This window comes from Amaranthus tricolor, chromosome 17 (assembly GCF_026212465.1).
Source record: "Amaranthus tricolor cultivar Red isolate AtriRed21 chromosome 17, ASM2621246v1, whole genome shotgun sequence".
NCBI classification, from domain to species: domain Eukaryota; kingdom Viridiplantae; phylum Streptophyta; class Magnoliopsida; order Caryophyllales; family Amaranthaceae; genus Amaranthus; species Amaranthus tricolor.
Genome location: NC_080063.1, coordinates 14,037,032 through 14,062,455, shown reverse-complemented (window position 1 = coordinate 14,062,455; position 25,424 = coordinate 14,037,032). Strand labels below are relative to the sequence as shown.

Genomic DNA, 25,424 nt, shown 5'->3' with positions numbered 1-25,424 from the left:
ATTATTAATATACTAATACTAATGTTAGCACTATTGATACTCCCTTAATTTCTTTTTGTTTGTCTACTTTACTTTTTGCACACTTTTGAAAGTAAATTTTGAGCCTCATTGTCCCTAAGTACGTATCATAAAAAATAGTAAACATTATATATACTAAAATTCTTTCTATCAATACGAATCTAACAACATCACACACGAATATATTTTGTCTTCAATAGATACTTCAAAAATTAAATTTAAATTTCTCTTTACTAACATGAAAAAAACTTAAAATGGACAAATAAAAAGAAACAGAGGAAGTACATACTATTCCCAATACTAATACTAATACTAATACTGTTGTCTGTTTGTATATAAAATATGAGCCCACATTATATACGGGCAATATAATAACAATACAATTTCTAATACTCATCCTAATATTCAGCTCCAACAAATAACAATTATAATAACATTACTATTACTTGATTTTACTTTAATGAAATCTTGTAGACCACATTTTTAATTAAATATTGATGTAAGAACTTTAACTAATTTATATATATATTTATAACTAGTGTATGTACGGCCCTTTTGATAGGTGATAATAAACGGTATTAATGGAAATGAAAGCTAGTATAATTTTGAATGAAAAATATCTTAGCTATCTTGATGGTCATACTTGTCCAACTTCAATCATCTCATTTTCTTCATAAAATTCATTCCAATGCATTACTATTGGGAGAGTGGTATTAGGTGGTAATGAAATTTGTAAACAAAAAAATTTTTTTTTGATCAAAGGTTCATTACCATGGGAATGATATAGAACTTTTGATTAAATTTTACACTATAAATCATTTCCATTACCACTATTTAATACCACTAACCCACAAGGGGGTGTGTTCGCTTTCAAATCTTTACACAAGTGTTGAATATCAAAACCTTACTTCCAAACCGAAAATATCATACCCTAATTGCCTAATATTAACCTATACCCGAGTCAGATGAGCAATAACTATCATTTTAGAAACACAAATTCAAAAAAAGAATTGCAGTTTCATTGTTACACGAAGACGGATTAATTGCTGGAAGCCTGGAAAGCTAACAATTCAGCAGCTATGATATGAAAATCGCTAACGATATCAAACTCACACAACACTGACCTGCAGTTCTCGGGCATTAAACAGCATGTTGCTCGAACATTTGTTGAAAGGCGATCCATTAAGCTCTCCTTAGTTACACGGTACTGAAATTTCCCTCCAAAAAGTGCATTACCAATAAAAGACCAACTTCTACAATTTACAATGAATTCCAAAAAGAGCAAATAAACAATTCTATGAACACCGTGGTGTTTAGCAGCATACAGCACCACTACATTCCCTCCTGCACGAACCTTTTCAATATCCGAGTTATTTCACTAGTAAGCTGCCTAATGCAGTTAAACAAAAAGGCATACCACTGGCCACCCGAAAACTGAAGTAACACGCACAAAGCTTGTCAGAAGCAGATTCTTAGGTTGCCAATGCTATTTTTATTTTGGAGTGGTTAATTCCTAGAGTTTTTTGAACTCGAGTATGTATGAATGGATAACTAATTCCTTTTTCTTTCCATGATTTAATTCAAGAGGATTTAATCAATTCAGAATTATTCTATTAAAAAATATTTAAATTCATAACTTCTATAGTCGTCACTGGGAAGACAAGACTGTTTGATTTGTTATTGGGCTGCCACGTGAAAGTCGAGACTCAGTAAAAACAGTTTTGATAAAAGTCGCTAAATACAAAATTATATAAGGAAAAGTTCCTGCCGGTTTTTACTCAATTGTTATGATTTCAATATTGACTACTACGTACTAATATTACTCCTAATCACTTTTAGATTAAAAGTTAAATACAAAATAAGAGTAAAATGTAAATAGTATCCAAAAAGCGAATGGTACGTACATTAATTCTGAATTAGAGGGAGAAAAAACATACTTCATATTAATGAATATTAGTGTATGGTAGTGAATAATAGTTTTTACGATATGTAACAACTAAATAAAATAGGAGTAGAAAATATTAAAAAACACAAAGATTAAAGAGACACAAATAAAAATTAAACAATTAAAAAATTAAACAAATTAATTAGGTAAAAATAAAAGTAGAATTTTATTGATAGCTAGTACAATTGCATAACCTTTTGATATATCTAATCTACAAAAAATTGAGAAAATATCCTAAACTAGAGATAAAATCATCCATCAAACAAACCCAAAAATGAAACCATCATAGATTGATTACATTCAACGACCTCATAAACCCTAAATTAATCATATTTAATTTTAAAACCCTAAATTAATCATATCACCGGCCATTAAGCGGCGTCTTTGAAGGAGGAGCAATGGGGCCGCAGTGGTTCGAAAATCCCGAACAGCGACATCGTTTGTACAGAAATGAAACGACATCGTTTGTACAGAAATGAAACGACATCGTTTCTGCTCCATTGATAGCATTGTTAAAGCAAATATCACATCGCCGTCTTCCTTTATTATTGCCCGAAGCAGAAGACGAAGCATGAATATTATCATGACTAAGCCTTAAAACTTTAATTCAATTTTATATATAATTGACTAAATCTTTAATTTTTTCAACAAAACAAACTATAAATGTAGACTTGAGTAAGTAGTACTTAATAACTTTGATAATATATAAATATCAAAGTTTCCAAAAAGACATGGTTACATATATTAAAAATTCATTTTGGATTATTTATTTAATTTTGAGTTTAATACTTATAATGTATCTTCGAGATATATTAATGTTATTTTTTGACTATAGCGCTTCATCTAATTAGGTAAATATTAAGTATAGGGTCTTCATTATCATCATCCTACCTAGTGTATCTCTCTCGTAGAAAAACTATAGACGGGATTTGGGGAAGGAAGGATGGCCGCAACTCTTATTGGCTGATTGATTATAGATGGTGTATACACTTTAAAAGTCATTAAAACCCTTACTCTCATAACAATATAATTTTGGGATGATATCCCATTGAATGATGAAGTATATGCACCTCGTATTTCATTAAAATTACAAAAGAAATACATTCATATAAGCACTCACTAACTTTAAGAGATCATTTTATTAAAGTTTTTCATGGCCTAACAATTTTAGATAGCATTATTGCATATGCAAATATTAGAAAAAGTAGTGTGCGAACATAATTTCATTTTTATATGGATAAGTTTGTGTTTAATATTATATTAATATTAATAAAGTTTTTTTTATTGTTGTTACTTTGACTTAGCTAATAGTATGAAATAATGTATGTGTTTATAAAAGTTACTTTTAAAAACATATTTATTGAAATTGGTAAATGATACATCCGCATCTAGCTGTTCATAATGTGTTGAAATTAAGACGCTGCCAGTATAAAATATATTTAAAGGAACAATCAACTGCCACTTGACATTCCTTAGTTCTTTTGTTCTTTTGATCAAAATAAACTTTTCCAATTCACTTTGGTTTTTTTTAAAATTTAAAACTTCAACAACTATAATTTATCAGGCTTTTGATTAGCATACGAACAACTACAATATTAATAGCCTAAAAACATTGGGTTTAATAAATTAAAAATATAATTTTTAACCTAAAGATTTTAAACTTTATTAAAACTTATTTAAGATTTTTTTCTTCCTAATTATATCTGAGATTCAAACTCTCACCTTAAGTATAAGAATTCAAAATAAATTTGACTTGTTCAAAATTTACTTATTGAAATATAATTTTAAAATTCAAATTTCAACTATAAATTTTTAGCTAAATTTATGTGATATACACTATAATTAAGGATTATCAGGTTATAAACCAGTGTATGTAAAACTTAAACAAATTAATTTGAACTTAATCATAAGTTACTTAATCATAATTTGAGTAGTAAGCAAACAAAGAGGATTAGAGAAAAACGAGGACAATTAATAGTATATATACCTATTCACTTCCATAATATTATTTAGAATTTTAAAAGAAATTCGTACTATAAGAAAAAGGAATTCAAATGAAAAAGGAAAATAAAGCTAACTTAATTTTATTAATTTGTAATATAATCAATCAATAATAAAATTAAATTATTACATTAATAACTTTGATACTCGACAACGTAATCGTAATTAAGAAGAAAGTTGATCATCGCGCCAGCACTGCAACAAAAATAACCCTATTTAATTAAATATAAAGTCTCAGAAGCGAAGCTAATAATTGAGGAAAGAAACTAAGAGAAAAGAAGAACCTTAATTATTGAGTATTCCCAGGTTGAGGTTGGGGAAACGATGAGGGCATTGATTTTTGAAATTCTTGATCAATGCGTTCAAATAAATCAGTTTCAGTGACGTAATGGTAAGAAGAAAGAGGGTCATTGTCAATGGCACTACAACAACACAAAAAAACCTTAAGTAATTAAATAAAATATAAAAAGCTAAGCTAAGCTAATAACTAAGGAAACAAAAAGAAATAAAAACCTGTATTGGTTATTCCCATGATGGGGTTGGTGGAATGATGGCATATATTGTTGATTCTCAAAGTTTAGATTTTGAAATTGTTGGTCAGGGCAATCAACGAAAACAACTTCATCAACAACGTAATCATCGACAGAAAGTGGAACATCATCGTTACTGGCTCTGCAACAAAAATGACCCGCATTAATTAAATAAAATCACAAAAGCTAAACTAAGCCAATAATTATTAAGGAACAAATAGAAAGAAAAACCTGTGTTGAGTATTCCCATGTTGAAGTTGGGGAAACGATGAGGGCATAGATTGTATATTTTGAAATTCTTGATTAGTGCGTCCAAATAAATCAGTTTCACTGACGTAATCATAAGAAGGAGGAGGGTCATTGTCAATGGCACTGCAACAACAAAAAACATCTAAGTAATTTAATAAAATCTCAAAAGCTAAGCTTAGCCAATAACTAAGAAAACAAAAAGAAAGAAAAACCTGTATTGGTTATTCCCATGATATGGTTGGTGGAATGATGGCATATATTGTTGATTCTCAAAGTGTTGATTTTGAAATTGTTGGTCAGGGCATTCAACGAAAACAGCTTCATCAACAACGTAATCATCGACAGAAAGTGGAACATCGTCATTACTGGCTCTGCAACAAAAATGACCCGCATTAATTAAATAAAATCACAAAAGCTAAGCTAAGCAAATAATTATTAAGGAATAAATAGAAAGAAAAACCTGTGCTGAGTATTCACTGGTTGTGGTTGGTGGTACGAGGGAAGAGATTGTGGATGCTCAAAGTGTTGATTATCAAAGCGTTGATTTTGATCTTTTTGATTAGCAAATTGTTGAATCAGAGAACGCAAACAATGTAGCTCTGTCCAAGCGAGCGCAATTTTCGAATACAATGTTTGAATTTCACCTAAACACCCACGTACGGGATCCATGACGCGAGCATTAGCGCTATAGATAATGGATGTCATAAGATCATCACGCAAATTAGGAGGCGTTGATCTAAGAGCGTTAATCATATATGTAACACCAAAATATTTATTTACGTTTTTGAACAATTGGGGATTGTCTGCTGGGAAGTAAGGGACTAATGGACAGTCCTTGTTACATTTCGTCCTTCGATGTTTGCATACTGCACAACCCTTTACTTTCTTTTGTGAATTATCCTTTCCGTATTCTTTCATTTTATTCTTCTTCGATCTCGTACTCCTTGAAAGTAACGGGCTAATGGACGATTGTTGTCTTGCACAATTTGAACGTTGTCGTTTGAAAAATCCTGGGCACTACAACACAAACAATTTGTGTGCATAAACAAGATAGATTTGGTAAGACAAAGAATGAATAATAAGCATAGATTAATTAGACTTCTAATTAATTAGGAGTAGCATACAACGTCTATAATTTGTATGCGTGCATTTGACAATTCTAATTTGGTAAATTAAATTTGAACTTTAAATTTTAAAAAATAAATAATTGAAAATCCTATTATTTTTTGGGTAAAATTTATGGGTAATACACTATAGGAACGATAAGGTAATTTTAAACTAGTCTAAAACTTGAACAAATTTATCTTAAATTAATTATAAAAATTAATACTTCATGTTTTATACTATTATTTTAACGGCAATTAGTGTGAATGATTTTTCAACTATTATTTTTAATCACTAACGGTTTAATATTCTTAGTTTTCATTATCTAATTTTTGTTGTCTTATAATTAAACTGAACAATGACAACAATAAAAACAAATACAAGGTAAGTTAAATACAAATAAGTTAAGCTAAGCTAGATGCATAACGTCAATGAATTGAGTCTTACTTTTTGTTATATAACAATGTGATATAGTTTAGATGTAATTTTCAATTTAAAAAACTAGTCGTTAATTAGTTGAGTCTTAGTTTAATTTTTTTTATTTATTATTATCCTTCCTATTTTTAGGTTGTTGTTTTTGAAATATAAAAAGTTTAAATAGTATAAAAGTAAGTTTAAGTTCAATTAGCTAAATTTAAATTAAATTTATTTATTATTATCCAATTGGAGTGTAAGTTAACAATTGTAGTTAGTCACTTTTAATAACACTTTGCCGTTAATTTGTTTAGTTTTACTATCCAATGATTTCTCTTTTCTAGCCTATGTAATAGGAGTCCGTTAATTAGTTTGAGTTTTACGATCCAATTATTTCTCTCTTCTAACATTATTTTTTTAGAAATTTATTTATATGTCATATGCGAAGATTTAATTTAATTAGTCAGAAGAATTTAGGACTTTTTCTTTTATAAATGTGAAACGGTTAGATTAAGTTAGTCGAGTCTCACTTTTATTTTTATTTAATTTATTATTAACCTTTCTATTTTTAGGGTATTTTTCAAAAATACAAGAATCATTATATGTATAAATGTTCAAATTTTATTAAACATATTACATTTGATGTTTTCACCATCAAATAATATATTTGTACCACAATAAATTTACAACTGTGCGATAAATTATTTACGCAATCACTTTTTAAAAGGTACGAGGTTTCCCATCAAATAAATACATGGATCGTAGGAAATTTATTTTAATAATTTGATGTTTTTTTAGAATATATTCATTATTGCATGAACTTATTGAAAATTGTTTTTAGGACTATTGAAAATTGTTTTTAGGACTATTGAAAAATTTTTTTGTGTTTATTTATAAAGGATGCCGTTAGTTTAAAATTTACTTATTTCACATATTCTTAAATGAAACTGTTTCATGGTAATACATTTTTAATTGGGTTGGTCTATAAAAATTTATTTTGTTAAAGTGATCACTTATAATTTAAAGTCATTAATTATAAAATTGTATTAATTATGTGGGCCCATTTTATAATAAAACGATGTCATACAAGACGAGTTATATTGATTAATCAACTAGACAACAACTCTTTGAGGAAACTTAGACTAATATGATTCATTTTATTCTAAATGTCACGCAATACAAAATACTCCCTCCTTAATGAACAATTGAGGGTTCTGTCTTTTCTCACTTCCTATTTCGCACTTCCCATATTTCCCTTGCTTCCTTTTTCCCATTTCTCCTGAATAAACTCATGGTCCCAACTGTATCCTTCAAACATAGATATGCATCTTGTGTTGCTTAGTTTCAGAGGTCAAATTGCAAATGTTCGTGGCGTTTTTGCAGGAATTCTTAGATAAACATTTTTTTTTAATTTAATCTATTAGATGATGGGTATGTTTGTTTGCAAATTTTGGCTGATGGGTATTTTTATATGTAATTTTTAGTTTATGGGTATTTTTATTTTTCTGTTTTAGTAGATGGGTAAGTTGAATTTTCGCATTAGAGCTATTTGTCAAACACCCTCAATATTTTAACTATTTGTTGGTCGAATCAGACACCGTAATTATCTATTTGCTAATAGCTATCAGCTATTTGTCAAACACCCTCAATATCTTAACTATTTATAATGACATTATGAAAATATAAGCTATTTATATTTTGATTAATAAAAAATCATTAAAATGAAAATTAAACTAGAAATGTGTTGACACGTCAATTAATTCTCAACAGAAATTTTAAAAAAAGTACAAGGTAACTAAAATTCTCATCCTAATTAACAAGTTAACTATCTTATATACTCGCCGTATGACGATAAAGTCACCAAAAACAGCATGCTACTTTTGTATTAGTACTACTTCGCCATCACTGCATCAAAATAATACATACTACATTAATAATAATAATAATAATAATAATAATAATAATAATAATAATAATAATAGCAATAATAATAGCAATAATAATATAAATAAAATTAATAAAAAAATATTTTAAAGTCCAATGACAAATTCGTAATTTTTTAAAGTCCAAAGGCAAATTTGTAATTTCATTAGGAGGGGTGGTGATAAAATAAAAAGGGTGGCGAACTTTAGTAATGCCTAAAAATTTTGATGAATATAGCAATTCGAATAATTGATTTTTTGAAATTTTTTTAAATTGAGTCTTAGTAAAAGGTGGATTTATTATCATTTGTTTAATTAGCTTGATAATGTATTTGGTAATTTTCTAGCTGTTTGAATTTTTGTGGATGTATTAATTTAAAATATTTGACATCACATAATCACTTGATTTCTTTTATTAATTCACCACTGATAGTTGTTAAGATTATTATGTTCCATTTATTATATATTTTTATATTTTTGGCCCACTAACTTTATAAAAATATTTTTTTATTAGTTATGGTCTCTTTATTTTTCCACTAAATTTCTTTTAATATATTTTAGATAATTATGGTCTTTGCTTCTCCTTCATGAAATTTATTATTCAATAAAATAATCGGCTACTCTTGTGAGAGATCGTCTCTCAAAAAGACGACCTCAAAAAAAAAGGGTCATATTCTTATTTTCTCTTTAATTTATTTTAATTGGGCTATATATCCGATATATTTAATGCGTCTCTTGAAAAGACCGTCTCTCACAACAATTTGTGTAAAATAATTTCTCCACTATATAAAAGATTCAATTTTTCTTAACTCTCCTTAAAATTCTTTATGAAAATTTCATTTAAGGAAATTAAAACCATTTATACCGCCGTTATTATTATACAATGATCGATGAGCATGCTCCTTTTGTTACACTACCTGTATTTACGACGTCGTCATAAATCACTATATCCAAATAAAACATACTTAAAATTAGTATTGACAAAAATAATTCTTACAAAATAAGGGCGGAAGCACAGATTGTGCATGAATATTATGAGGAAAAGAATTACAATTTGGGAAAAAATGTAATCGACTTTATTTCGAAAGTAAGTAATCTGGTAAGACAAAGAATCAATAAGCCAAAAACCAAAAGCCAACTAAAAAACTAATGTAAAAGCCAACTGCCAAACACCCCCTTAGCGTTAGAGTATACTCCCTCCGTTCCCTAAAGCAAGAATTCTATAAGCTAAAAGTTTCTGTTAATGGGATATTTAATCCAAATATGAGGTATGGCTCACGGTGAGATCGTCTCATAAAGAATTTGTATTTTTATATTCCTTGTTGTTCCCCATATTTCCCACTAACTTTATAAGAATATTTTTTTATTAGTTGTGGTCTCTATATTTTTTTCATTAATTTTATTTCAATATTTTTTAATGTTTATGGTCCCCTACTTTTTGTCCATCAAATTTATTATTCAATAAAATAATGTATCCACTATCTAAAAAAATTGTATTTTTCTTAATTTCCGTGAACATTTCTTATGAGAACTTTAGTAGAGAACGAAGGGAGTATAAAATATTCTAGAGCCTCAACAATTAGCTTAAACTTTTAGTTGAGTTGAATTATTGACACTTAGTAAAATTAAGGCATGTGTCGCATCCACACTTCTAGCACCAAATAAAAAGGCTTTCAGGTGAAGGGCATGTTAGAGTATATAACATATTATGTGAGTTGGTTCATTGACACTTAGTATAAAATTAAGACTTGCGTCACATTCACATTTCTAGCCCAAAAGACTTTCATGTAATAGGGCTTGTTAGGGTATATGACATATTATGAGGCCTCAACCATTAGCTTGAACTTTTAGTTGACTTGGTTCGTTAACACATAATAGATGTTATATAATGCAAAACGTTTAGATTCAGTTAGTTGAGTCTTATTTTTACTTTTTAAAATTTGTTATTAACTTTTTTATTTTTAGGGTAGTTTTTTAATATACATTCACTATTTTTAGGGTTGTTTCTTAAAGTGATTAGATATTTAAATGTTTAAATTTTACTAAATATTACATCTGATCTATATGTGCCAAAATAATTTAAAATTATTTGATAAATTTAAAATAAAATTATCAAATCTAAGTTAACTTGTAATTTAAATTCAGATAATTTATTAAATCGAAGTTAACCTGTAATTGAATTTTGTTGAATTTAAATTCATTTGTAGTCATATATCAACTGACGCGAACCACACCTAACCCGTCATACATCTGATTGAACCCAACATCAACGACCCGCCCAAATCTTCAACGTTCTCGTTTATGACCGAAGATCGATATCAACTAGACTTGATTTATATAACTTAATATTATCTAAATCGACTCCAATGACTGAAAGTGAACTGAATACTAAGAATATTAACTGATTTGAAACTGAATCGAATTTAACTCTAACTGATTTTCACCTACTCCAAAATCGATATGAACACGTGTTTGGACACCTCTATTTATATCCCTAATCGTTGTGTGCCCAATAAGTGAAATTAATTCAGTTTAGGTTTTACGATAAGAGAGATCATTGTTATAACATAAATGTGTTTTACGTGTGATTGACTGATTGTCATTTCTACAAGTTGTTTTAGAGAAGGTCGTATGTATGAGAATTATAACGTGAGGATTTGCCAATACTAAAAGGGAAATAAAAAGAAACAGAACTATATTGTAGACTTTAAAATCCAATATATATGGGTAGATCGAATTCAATAAATGAATAGAATAACGCTATAATATAAAGAAAATAAATTTTATATGTAACTAAAAAAGAAAAAAAACAAAGCAAAAATAAAGAGATTAGAAGCTTATTATCAACCATAAGGTTGATAGTAGCCCCAAATTAACAATGGAGGCTAGAGGTTTTTTGAGGCAAAAAAATGGAGAGAAAAGAGAGCAAGATTTTTTGTGTTAATCTGCAATCTTATTGGTTGATCGATTATAGATAATGTATACACTTTAAACGTCATTAAAATTCTTACTCCCATAACAATATAATTTTGGAATGATATCTCGTTGAATGATGAAGTATATGGACCTCGTATTTCATTAAAATTACAAAAGAAATACATTCATATAAGGACTCACTAATTTTAAGAGATCATTTTGTTATAGTTATTTTTCATGGCCTAACAATTTAAGATAGCATTATTGCATATGCAAATATTGGAAAAACTAGTGTGCGAACATAATTTCATTTTTATATGGATAAGATTGTGTTTAATATTATATTAATATTAATAAAGTTTAATTTTTTTATTGTTGTTACTTTGACTTTAGCTAATAGTATGAAATAATGTATGTGTTTATAAAAGTTACTTATAAAAACATATTTATTGAAATTGGTAAATAATACATTGGCATCTAGCTGTTCGTAATGTGTTGAGACTAAGACGTTGCCAGTATAAAATATATTTAAAGGAACAATCAACTGCCACATGACATTCTTTAGTTCTTTTGTTCTTTTGATCAAAATAAACTTTTTCAATTCCCTTTGCTTTTTTAAATTTAAAACTTCAACGACTATAATTTATCAGACTTTTGATTAGTATACGAACAAATAAAACATTAATAGCCTAAAAACATTGGGTTTAATAAATTAAAAATATAATTTTTAACCTAAAGATTTTAAACTTTATTAAAACTTATTTGAGATTTTTTTCTTCCTAATTATATCTAAGATTCAAACTCTCACCTTAAGTATAAGAATTCAAAATAAATTTGACTTGTTCAAAATTTACAAATTGAAATATAATTTTAAAACTAAAATTTGAACTACAAATTTTTAGCTAAATTTATGTGATATACACTATAATTAAGGATGATCAGGTTATAAACCAGTGTATGTAAAACATGAACAAATTAATTTGAACTTAATCATAAGTTAACATTTTATTCAATTCACTTCCATAATATTATTTAGAATTTTGAAAGAAATTCGTACTATAAGAACAAGGAAAACAAATGAAAAAGGACAATAACAGCTAACTTTATTTAATTAATTTGTAATACAATCAATCAATAATAAAATTAAATTATTATATTAATAACTTTGATACTCGACAACGTAATCGTAATTAAGAAGAAAGTTGGTCATCACGCCAGCACTGCAATAAAAATAACCCTATTTAATTAAATAAAATCTCAGAAGCGAAGCTAATAATTAAGGAAAGAAATTAAGAGAAAAGAAAAACCTTAATTATTGAGTATTCCCAGGTTGAGGTTGGGGAAACGATGAGGGCATTGATGTTTGAAATTCTTGATCAATGCGTCCAAATAAATCAGTTTCAGTGACGTAATCGTAAGAAGGAAGAGGGTCATTGTCAATGTCACTGCAACAACAAAAAAAAACCCTAAGTAATTCAATAAAATCTCAAAAGCTAAACTAAGCTAATAACTAAGGAAACAAAAAGAAAGAAAAACCTGTATTGGTTATTCCCTTGATGGGGTTGGTGGAATGATGGCATATATTGTTGATTCTCAAAGTGTAGGTTTTGAAATTGTTGGTCAGGGCATTCAACGAAAACTGCTTCATCAACAACGTAATCATCGACAGAAAGTGGAACATCGTCGTTACTGGCTCTGCAATAAAAATGACCCGCATTAATTAAATAAAATCACAAAAACTAAGCTACGCCAATAATTATTAAGGAACAAATAGAAAGAAAAACCTCTGTTGAGTATTCCCATGTTGAAGTTGGGGAAACGATGAGGGCATAGATTGTATATTTTGAAATTCTTGATTAGTGCATCCAAATAAATCAGTTTCACTGACGTAATCATAGGAAGGAAGAGGGTCATTGTCAATGGCACTGCAGCAACAAAAAAACCCTAAGTAATTTAATAAAATCTCAAAAGCTAAGCTTAGCCAATAACTAAGGAAACAAAAAGAAAGAAAAACCTGTATTGGTTATTCCCATGATATGGTTGGTGGAATGATGGCATATATTGTTGATTCTCAAAGTGTTGATTTTGAAATTGTTGGTCAGGGCATTCAACGAAAACAGCTTCATCAACAACGTAATCATCGACAGAAAGTGGAACATCTTCATTACTGGCTCTGCCACAAAAATGACCCGCATTAATTAAATAAAATCACAAAAGCTAAGCTAAGCAAATAATTATTAAGGATCAAATAGAAAGAAAAACCTGTGTTGAGTATTCACTGGTTGTGGTTGGTGGTACGAGGGAATAGATTGTGGATGCTCAAAGTGTTGATTATCAAAGCGTTGATTTTGATCTTTTTGATTAGCAAATTGTTGAATCAGAGAACGCAAACAATGTAGCTCTGTCCAAGCGAGCGCAATTTTCGAATACAATGTTTGAGTTTCACCTAAACACCCACGTACGGGATCCATGACGCGAGCATTAGCGCTATAGATAATGGATGTCATAAGATCATCACGCAAGTTAGGAGGCGTTGATCTAAGAGCGTTAATCATATATGTAACACCAAAATATTTATTTACGTTTTTGAACAATTGGGGATTGTCTGCTGGGAAGTAAGGGGCTAATGGACAGTCCTTGTTACATTTCGTCCTTCGATGTTTGCATACGGCACAACTCTTTACTTTCTTTTGTGAATTATCCTTTCCGTATTCTTCCATTTTATTCTTCTTCGATCTCGTACTCCTTGAAAGTAAGGGGCTAATGGACGATTGTTGTCTTGCACAATTTGAACGTTGTCGTTTGAAAAATCCTGGGCACTACAACACAAACAATTTGTGTGCATAAACAAGATAGATTTGGTAAGACAAAGAATGAATAATAAGCATAGATTAATTAGACTTCTAATTAATTAGGAGTAGCATACAACGTCTATAATTTGTATGCGTGCATTTGACAATTCTAATTTGGTAAATTAAATTTGAACTTTAAATTTTAAAAAATAAATAATTGATAATCCTATTATTTTTTGGGTAAAATTTATGGGTAATTTTAAACTAGTCTAAAACTTGAACAAATTTATCTTAAATTAATTTTAAAAATTAATACTTAATGTTTTATACTATTATTTTATCTCATCTAACGGCAATTAGACTTTGATCTTCCAACAATTAAAACTTGGTCGTTAAACTGAATATAGATCTGGTGCATTGTATTGATCATTAATATTAGTGTGAATGATTTTTCAACTATTATTTTTAATCACTAACGGTTTAATATTGTTAGTTTTCATTATCTAATTTTTTAAGGATTTTATATGTAATAACTTTTGTTGTCTTATAATTAACCTGAACAAATACAAGGTCAGTATTACACTTCAATAAATAATCAAAATGTTAAATACAAATATATTAAAGCACCATTTTAACGTTTTCTATTTACGTGCGGCACAAGGCTTATGTTTTTTTGAGTTATCTTCCATCGCGGGGAAGAAAATCAAGATCATGATGATGAATGCGGATTATGATTTGTTTGTTTACTTTGGATAAAGTGATCAACAATATCATAATAGATTAATATAGATCCAAATGCTTAAAATGATCTCACACATTAATACAACTTGACCTAATTAAATCAAGCAAGAAGCAAACCAAAAAAAGGAAATTAAAGAAAAACCTGTGAAGATTATAATTCCCAAGCTGTTGGAATGAGGCGGCACAAATTATTGATCAATCTGAGGAAAAGAATTACGAATAGCAACAAATTAGGCATACACTTTAAATGTAAGTTAAGCTAAGCTAGATGCATAACGTCAATGAATTGAGTCTTACTTTTTGTTATATAACAATGTGATATAGTTTAAATGTAATTTTAAATTTAAAAAACTAGTCGTTAATTAGTTGAGTCTTACTTTAATTTTCTTTATTTATTATTATCCTTCCTATTTTTAGGTTGTTGTTTTTGAAATATAAAAAGTTTAAATAGTATAAAAGTAAGTTTAAGTTCAATTAGCTAAATTTAAATTAAATTTATTTATTATTATCCAATTGGAGTGTAAGTTAACAATTGTAGTTAGTCACTTTTAATAACACTTTGCCGTTAATTTGTTTAGTTTTACTATCCAATGATTTCTCTCTTCTAGCCTATGTAATAGGAGTCCGTTAATTAGTTTGAGTTTTACGATCCAATTATTTCTCTCTTCTAACATTATTTTTTTAGAAATTTATTTATATGTCATATGCGAAGATTTAATTTAATTAGTCAGCAGAATTTAGGACTTTTTCTTTTATAAATGTGAAACGTTTAGATTAAGTTAGTTGAGTCTCACTTTTATTTTTATTTAATTTATTATTAACCTTTTTATTTTTAGGGTATTTTTCAAAAATACAAGAATCATTATATGTATAAATATTCAAATTTTATTAAACATATTACATTTGATGTTTTCACCATCAAATAATATATTTGTACCACAATAAATTTACAACTGTGCGATAAATTATTTACGCAATCACTTTTTAAAAGGTACGAGGTTTCCCATCAAATAAATACATAGATCGTAGGAAATTTATTTTAATAATTTGATGTTTTTTTTTAAATATATTCATTATTGCATGAACTTATTGAAAATTGTTTTTAGGACTATTGAAAATTTTTTTTAAGTTTATTTATAAAGGATGCCGTTAGTTTAAAATTTACATATTTCACATATTCTTAAATGAGACTGTTTTATGGTAATACAATTTTAATTGGGTTGGTCTATAAACATTTATTTTGTTAAAGTGATCACTTATAATTTAAAGTCATTAATTATAAAATTGTATTAATTATGTGGGTCCGTTTTATAGTAAGACTATCTCGTACAAGACGAGTTATATTGAATATTGATTAATCAACTAGACAACAACTCTTTGAGGAAACTTAGACTAATATGATTCATTTTATTCTAAATGTCACGCAATACAAAATACTCCCTCCTTAATGAACAATTGAGGGTTCTGTCTTTTCTCACTTCCTATTTCGCACTTCCCATATTTCCCTTGCTTCCTTTTTCCCATTTCTCCTGAATAAACTCATGGTCCCAACTGTATCCTTCAAACATAGATATGCATCTTGTGTTGCTTAGTTTCAGAGGTCAAATTGGAAATGTTCGTGGCGTTTTTGCAGGAATTCTTAGGTAAACAGTTTTTCTTTAATTTAATCTATTAGTTGATGGGTATGTTTGTTTGCAAATTTTGGTGGATGGGTATTTTTATATGTAATTTTTAGTTTATGGGTATTTTTATTTATCTTTTTTAGTAGATGGGTAAGTTGAATTTTCGCATTAGAGCTATTTGTCAAATACCCTCAATATTTTAACTATTTGTTGGTCAAATCAGACACCGTAATTATCTATTTGCTAATAGCTATCAGCTATTTGTCAAACAACCTCAATATCTTAAATATTTATTATGACATTATGAAAATATAAGCTTTTTATATTTTGATTAATAAAAAATCATTAAAATGAAAATTAAACTAAAAATGTTTTGACACGTCAATTAATTCTCAACAGAAATTTTTAAAAAAAGTACAAGGTAACTAAAATTCGCATCCTAATTAACAAGTTAACTATCTTATATACTCGCCGTAAGACGATAAAGTCACCAAAAACAGCATGCTACTTTTGTATTAGTACTACTTCGCCATCACTGCATCAAAATAATACATACTACATTAATAACTACTTGATAAAAATATTTGTTACAAAATAACATTATTTAACATCACCAATTATATAGCTGTATGTACCTTTATTCAGACCGATCCGATGATTTAAGACGTTCTGATTTGAATCAGTTATTTAAACGTCTTCGCTTAAAGAAATTTGGTCACTGCACATACCCAAAAAATTAATTTTGTATATTATTATGAATCTTTTTTATGTAAAGGACCAAAAATAAAACATATACGGAGGAATTAAATTAAAGAAAAACCTGTAATAATGATTAAAATTCTCAGGGTGCTCGATGAATGACGGCGGCGGCACATATTGTAGATGAATATTACGAGGAAAAGAATTACGAATAGCATGAATTTGGGCATTAATATGATGGAATTCATTCCGAAAGTAAGCAATTTGGTAAGACAAAGAATCAATAATACGCTTACAACCACCGACAGGATCATTGGCACGTGCGTTAGCAATGAAGATAATGTCATGCATGGCCTTATGATGATCATCAGGAGACAATGATTTAAGAGTCTTGATCATGTATGAAACTTTAAACAATCTATGAGCATTAATGAATTGTTGGAGATTGTGTTGTGGGAAGTAAGGGGCTAATAAGCAATCGGGATTACATTTCCGTCGTCGGTATTCACATGCGGCGCAAGCCGGCCTATTTTGTTCTTGCTGGTAGAAATTATTATTAGCCATTGTTGGGGTATTAAAGAAGATGATCAAGATCAAGATGATGAACGGGAATTATGAATACTTATTATATATTGTGGGGGAATTCATATGATAATATAAAGTCGGAATTAGAAGTAGAAAAAACAAATTTGAGGAGCCTCCCAGTATCTTGTACTTGGCAGGTGGGATTTTTTTTCTGAAAGATACGAAAAAAATTAAATCTGTTCCCTTATGTAGTGTTTGGAAAAAAAAATTTCATTTCAACTTATGGATTTCAATTATGAAATCATAAATGCAAAATTTGAGAATGATAAGGTTTGGGAAGTCAATCTTAAATTCTCAACTTTAACTACTTTAAAAACAATGATGATATTTTTCCTGCCTTTTTTCTATTGTTAACATGGGAACTTTTGATAAGTGACTTCATATTTAAGCAAATACTTAACTCATTAAAAAATATAATATTTTTTAATTGACTATAAATATATTTCCTTATATAAACTTATATGTTCTTTTATCCCAAATCTTGAATAAAATTAAAGTTTGCTTCATTAATAAGTGATCAAACCATAAACAGACAAAAAAAAAATTAATTTTCTATTTTCATATAAACAATCTTAAGTTTTAAGCTCAAATTTTATATAATTTATATTCAGTTTATATATTTTATTATTCTCTTAAAAATATTTTATGATCATACATGATAAAAATCTAAATATTAGATTAAAATATGAGATATTTATGGAAAATCTAAAATATTTCAATGATGGATCATATACAAAAGAATAGTTTTTGTGTAATAAATAAAGTATTGTATTTCATGTTAAAATTATATAACTAACATTTAATAAAAATTATTGACGAACATTTCTTGACTTAGTAGGTTGATTTCATCAATATAATATAGCTTAACGATAATCAATTTGATAAAATTTTATTGATTGATGGTATAATATATTATTTCTTTGCTTTGTCAATTATATTATTTTCACAAATTCTAAGATTTAATGATTAAGTTTATGTTGTAAACGAATTAATTTTATAAATTAATATTAATACATTCATATATATGAGTAAATAATTATTACATCCGTATTTTACACGGGAATCTATCTAGTAATAAATACTATTTCCTATGTAACGAACTAACGATACTAATCAAATATTCTTTCCTATTCATAGAGAATGAGACATTTCCTTATTGAGCCAATTCGCTGAAAATGTCTCATTTCTATTTTTGTCATTCTTTTTTACCCTATTACCCTTATTACAACAACACAATAACACATAAATATCAATACCCTTTATGGAAAAAGAGTGTTTTCCACCCACTTTTAAGTGGTCCCCCACCCCTCCTTGGTTTTAGTGTAAAAACCAAATGTCTCATTTTCTATGAATAGGAGGGACTATATATACTAATAGTATTACCAACATGAATACAATAATACTAATACTATTACTAATTAGAATGATTTCATGATAATACTATACTAACTACTAGCTTATAATTACAGTTAAAAAAATACTAATACTACTAATATTATTAATATACTAATACTAATGTTAGCACTATTGATACTCCCTTAATTTCTTTTTGTTTGTCTACTTTACTTTTTGCACACTTTTGAAAGTAAATTTTGAGCCTCATTGTCCCTAAGTACGTATCATAAAAAATAGTAAACATTATATATACTAAAATTCTTTCTATCAATACGAATCTAACAACATCACACACGAATATATTTTGTCTTCAATAGATACTTCAAAAATTAAATTTAAATTTCTCTTTACTAACATGAAAAAAACTTAAAATGGACAAATAAAAAGAAACAGAGGAAGTACATACTATTCCCAATACTAATACTAATACTAATACTGTTGTCTGTTTGTATATAAAATATGAGCCCACATTATATACGGGCAATATAATAACAATACAATTTCTAATACTCATCCTAATATTCAGCTCCAACAAATAACAATTATAATAACATTACTATTACTTGATTTTACTTTAATGAAATCTTGTAGACCACATTTTTAATTAAATATTGATGTAAGAACTTTAACTAATTTATATATATATTTATAACTAGTGTATGTACGGCCCTTTTGATAGGTGATAATAAACGGTATTAATGGAAATGAAAGCTAGTATAATTTTGAATGAAAAATATCTTAGCTATCTTGATGGTCATACTTGTCCAACTTCAATCATCTCATTTTCTTCATAAAATTCATTCCAATGCATTACTATTGGGAGAGTGGTATTAGGTGGTAATGAAATTTGTAAACAAAAAAATTTTTTTTTGATCAAAGGTTCATTACCATGGGAATGATATAGAACTTTTGATTAAATTTTACACTATAAATCATTTCCATTACCACTATTTAATACCACTAACCCACAAGGGGGTGTGTTCGCTTTCAAATCTTTACACAAGTGTTGAATATCAAAACCTTACTTCCAAACCGAAAATATCATACCCTAATTGCCTAATATTAACCTATACCCGAGTCAGATGAGCAATAACTATCATTTTAGAAACACAAATTCAAAAAAAGAATTGCAGTTTCATTGTTACACGAAGACGGATTAATTGCTGGAAGCCTGGAAAGCTAACAATTCAGCAGCTATGATATGAAAATCGCTAACGATATCAAACTCACACAACACTGACCTGCAGTTCTCGGGCATTAAACAGCATGTTGCTCGAACATTTGTTGAAAGGCGATCCATTAAGCTCTCCTTAGTTACACGGTACTGAAATTTCCCTCCAAAAAGTGCATTACCAATAAAAGACCAACTTCTACAATTTACAATGAATTCCAAAAAGAGCAAATAAACAATTCTATGAACACCGTGGTGTTTAGCAGCATACAGCACCACTACATTCCCTCCTGCACGAACCTTTTCAATATCCGAGTTATTTCACTAGTAAGCTGCCTAATGCAGTTAAACAAAAAGGCATACCACTGGCCACCCGAAAACTGAAGTAAAACGCACAAAGCTTGTCAGAAGCAGATTCTTAGGTTGCCAATGCTATTTTTATTTTGGAGTGGTTAATTCCTAGAGTTTTTTGAACTCGAGTATGTATGAATGGATAACTAATTCCTTTTTCTTTCCATGATTTAATTCAAGAGGATTTAATCAATTCAGAATTATTCTATTAAAAAATATTTAAATTCATAACTTCTATAGTCGTCACTGGGAAGACAAGACTGTTTGATTTGTTATTGGGCTGCCACGTGAAAGTCGAGACTCAGTAAAAACAGTTTTGATAAAAGTCGCTAAATACAAAATTATATAAGGAAAAGTTCCTGCCGGTTTTTACTCAATTGTTATGATTTCAATATTGACTACTACGTACTAATATTACTCCTAATCACTTTTAGATTAAAAGTTAAATACAAAATAAGAGTAAAATGTAAATAGTATCCAAAAAGCGAATGGTACGTACATTAATTCTGAATTAGAGGGAGAAAAAACATACTTCATATTAATGAATATTAGTGTATGGTAGTGAATAATAGTTTTTACGATATGTAACAACTAAATAAAATAGGAGTAGAAAATATTAAAAAACACAAAGATTAAAGAGACACAAATAAAAATTAAACAATTAAAAAATTAAACAAATTAATTAGGTAAAAATAAAAGTAGAATTTTATTGATAGCTAGTACAATTGCATAACCTTTTGATATATCTAATCTACAAAAAATTGAGAAAATATCCTAAACTAGAGATAAAATCATCCATCAAACAAACCCAAAAATGAAACCATCATAGATTGATTACATTCAACGACCTCATAAACCCTAAATTAATCATATTTAATTTTAAAACCCTAAATTAATCATATCACCGGCCATTAAGCGGCGTCTTTGAAGGAGGAGCAATGGGGCCGCAGTGGTTCGAAAATCCCGAACAGCGACATCGTTTGTACAGAAATGAAACGACATCGTTTGTACAGAAATGAAACGACATCGTTTCTGCTCCATTGATAGCATTGTTAAAGCAAATATCACATCGCCGTCTTCCTTTATTATTGCCCGAAGCAGAAGACGAAGCATGAATATTATCATGACTAAGCCTTAAAACTTTAATTCAATTTTATATATAATTGACTAAATCTTTAATTTTTTCAACAAAACAAACTATAAATGTAGACTTGAGTAAGTAGTACTTAATAACTTTGATAATATATAAATATCAAAGTTTCCAAAAAGACATGGTTACATATATTAAAAATTCATTTTGGATTATTTATTTAATTTTGAGTTTAATACTTATAATGTATCTTCGAGATATATTAATGTTATTTTTTGACTATAGCGCTTCATCTAATTAGGTAAATATTAAGTATAGGGTCTTCATTATCATCATCCTACCTAGTGTATCTCTCTCGTAGAAAAACTATAGACGGGATTTGGGGAAGGAAGGATGGCCGCAACTCTTATTGGCTGATTGATTATAGATGGTGTATACACTTTAAAAGTCATTAAAACCCTTACTCTCATAACAATATAATTTTGGGATGATATCCCATTGAATGATGAAGTATATGCACCTCGTATTTCATTAAAATTACAAAAGAAATACATTCATATAAGCACTCACTAACTTTAAGAGATCATTTTATTAAAGTTTTTCATGGCCTAACAATTTTAGATAGCATTATTGCATATGCAAATATTAGAAAAAGTAGTGTGCGAACATAATTTCATTTTTATATGGATAAGTTTGTGTTTAATATTATATTAATATTAATAAAGTTTTTTTTATTGTTGTTACTTTGACTTAGCTAATAGTATGAAATAATGTATGTGTTTATAAAAGTTACTTTTAAAAACATATTTATTGAAATTGGTAAATGATACATCCGCATCTAGCTGTTCATAATGTGTTGAAATTAAGACGCTGCCAGTATAAAATATATTTAAAGGAACAATCAACTGCCACTTGACATTCCTTAGTTCTTTTGTTCTTTTGATCAAAATAAACTTTTCCAATTCACTTTGGTTTTTTTTAAAATTTAAAACTTCAACAACTATAATTTATCAGGCTTTTGATTAGCATACGAACAACTACAATATTAATAGCCTAAAAACATTGGGTTTAATAAATTAAAAATATAATTTTTAACCTAAAGATTTTAAACTTTATTAAAACTTATTTAAGATTTTTTTCTTCCTAATTATATCTGAGATTCAAACTCTCACCTTAAGTATAAGAATTCAAAATAAATTTGACTTGTTCAAAATTTACTTATTGAAATATAATTTTAAAATTCAAATTTCAACTATAAATTTTTAGCTAAATTTATGTGATATACACTATAATTAAGGATTATCAGGTTATAAACCAGTGTATGTAAAACTTAAACAAATTAATTTGAACTTAATCATAAGTTACTTAATCATAATTTGAGTAGTAAGCAAACAAAGAGGATTAGAGAAAAACGAGGACAATTAATAGTATATATACCTATTCACTTCCATAATATTATTTAGAATTTTAAAAGAAATTCGTACTATAAGAAAAAGGAATTCAAATGAAAAAGGAAAATAAAGCTAACTTAATTTTATTAATTTGTAATATAATCAATCAATAATAAAATTAAATTATTACATTAATAACTTTGATACTCGACAACGTAATCGTAATTAAGAAGAAAGTTGATCATCGCGCCAGCACTGCAACAAAAATAACCCTATTTAATTAAATATAAAGTCTCAGAAGCGAAGCTAATAATTGAGGAAAGAAACTAAGAGAAAAGAAGAACCTTAATTATTGAGTATTCCCAGGTTGAGGTTGGGGAAACGATGAGGGCATTGATTTTTGAAATTCTTGATCAATGCGTTCAAATAAATCAGTTTCAGTGACGTAATGGTAAGAAGAAAGAGGGTCATTGTCAATGGCACTACAACAACACAAAAAAACCTTAAGTAATTAAATAAAATATAAAAAGCTAAGCTAAGCTAATAACTAAGGAAACAAAAAGAAATAAAAACCTGTATTGGTTATTCCCATGATGGGGTTGGTGGAATGATGGCATATATTGTTGATTCTCAAAGTTTAGATTTTGAAATTGTTGGTCAGGGCAATCAACGAAAACAACTTCATCAACAACGTAATCATCGACAGAAAGTGGAACATCATCGTTACTGGCTCTGCAACAAAAATGACCCGCATTAATTAAATAAAATCACAAAAGCTAAACTAAGCCAATAATTATTAAGGAACAAATAGAAAGAAAAACCTGTGTTGAGTATTCCCATGTTGAAGTTGGGGAAACGATGAGGGCATAGATTGTATATTTTGAAATTCTTGATTAGTGCGTCCAAATAAATCAGTTTCACTGACGTAATCATAAGAAGGAGGAGGGTCATTGTCAATGGCACTGCAGCAACAAAAAACATCTAAGTAATTTAATAAAATCTCAAAAGCTAAGCTTAGCCAATAACTAAGAAAACAAAAAGAAAGAAAAACCTGTATTGGTTATTCCCATGATATGGTTGGTGGAATGATGGCATATATTGTTGATTCTCAAAGTGTTGATTTTGAAATTGTTGGTCAGGGCATTCAACGAAAACAGCTTCATCAACAACGTAATCATCGACAGAAAGTGGAACATCGTCATTACTGGCTCTGCAACAAAAATGACCCGCATTAATTAAATAAAATCACAAAAGCTAAGCTAAGCAAATAATTATTAAGGAATAAATAGAAAGAAAAACCTGTGCTGAGTATTCACTGGTTGTGGTTGGTGGTACGAGGGAAGAGATTGTGGATGCTCAAAGTGTTGATTATCAAAGCGTTGATTTTGATCTTTTTGATTAGCAAATTGTTGAATCAGAGAACGCAAACAATGTAGCTCTGTCCAAGCGAGCGCAATTTTCGAATACAATGTTTGAATTTCACCTAAACACCCACGTACGGGATCCATGACGCGAGCATTAGCGCTATAGATAATGGATGTCATAAGATCATCACGCAAATTAGGAGGCGTTGATCTAAGAGCGTTAATCATATATGTAACACCAAAATATTTATTTACGTTTTTGAACAATTGGGGATTGTCTGCTGGGAAGTAAGGGACTAATGGACAGTCCTTGTTACATTTCGTCCTTCGATGTTTGCATACTGCACAACCCTTTACTTTCTTTTGTGAATTATCCTTTCCGTATTCTTTCATTTTATTCTTCTTCGATCTCGTACTCCTTGAAAGTAACGGGCTAATGGACGATTGTTGTCTTGCACAATTTGAACGTTGTCGTTTGAAAAATCCTGGGCACTACAACACAAACAATTTGTGTGCATAAACAAGATAGATTTGGTAAGACAAAGAATGAATAATAAGCATAGATTAATTAGACTTCTAATTAATTAGGAGTAGCATACAACGTCTATAATTTGTATGCGTGCATTTGACAATTCTAATTTGGTAAATTAAATTTGAACTTTAAATTTTAAAAAATAAATAATTGAAAATCCTATTATTTTTTGGGTAAAATTTATGGGTAATACACTATAGGAACGATAAGGTAATTTTAAACTAGTCTAAAACTTGAACAAATTTATCTTAAATTAATTATAAAAATTAATACTTCATGTTTTATACTATTATTTTAACGGCAATTAGTGTGAATGATTTTTCAACTATTATTTTTAATCACTAACGGTTTAATATTCTTAGTTTTCATTATCTAATTTTTGTTGTCTTATAATTAAACTGAACAATGACAACAATAAAAACAAATACAAGGTAAGTTAAATACAAATAAGTTAAGCTAAGCTAGATGCATAACGTCAATGAATTGAGTCTTACTTTTTGTTATATAACAATGTGATATAGTTTAGATGTAATTTTCAATTTAAAAAACTAGTCGTTAATTAGTTGAGTCTTAGTTTAATTTTTTTTATTTA

At 28.3% G+C, this 25,424-nt stretch overlaps 3 protein-coding genes across 3 annotated transcripts; all 3 read right to left on the bottom strand.

Moving 5' to 3' along the window:
- Nucleotides 1–4,253: 4,253 nt before the first annotated feature.
- On the bottom strand, nt 4,254–5,661 carry LOC130803768 (LOB domain-containing protein 36-like). Its single transcript, XM_057667967.1, has 5 exons — nt 5,204–5,661; nt 4,956–5,114; nt 4,726–4,866; nt 4,478–4,636; nt 4,254–4,386 (listed from the first exon to the last, which is right to left on the bottom strand). The coding sequence occupies exons 1-5, from the start codon at nt 5,659–5,661 to the stop codon at nt 4,254–4,256; spliced, it is 1,050 nt and encodes a 349-aa protein (XP_057523950.1).
- Nucleotides 5,662–12,411: 6,750 nt separating this feature from the next.
- LOC130803767 (LOB domain-containing protein 17-like) lies at nt 12,412–13,819 on the bottom strand. Its single transcript, XM_057667965.1, has 5 exons — nt 13,362–13,819; nt 13,114–13,272; nt 12,884–13,024; nt 12,636–12,794; nt 12,412–12,544 (listed from the first exon to the last, which is right to left on the bottom strand). The coding sequence occupies exons 1-5, from the start codon at nt 13,817–13,819 to the stop codon at nt 12,412–12,414; spliced, it is 1,050 nt and encodes a 349-aa protein (XP_057523948.1).
- A 3,200-nt stretch (nt 13,820–17,019) lies between these two features.
- On the bottom strand, nt 17,020–17,517 carry LOC130803766 (LOB domain-containing protein 22-like). The gene has a single exon (XM_057667964.1). It carries the CDS (start codon nt 17,515–17,517, stop codon nt 17,020–17,022), a length of 498 nt encoding a protein of 165 aa, XP_057523947.1.
- Between the last annotated feature and the right edge of the window lie 7,907 nt (nt 17,518–25,424).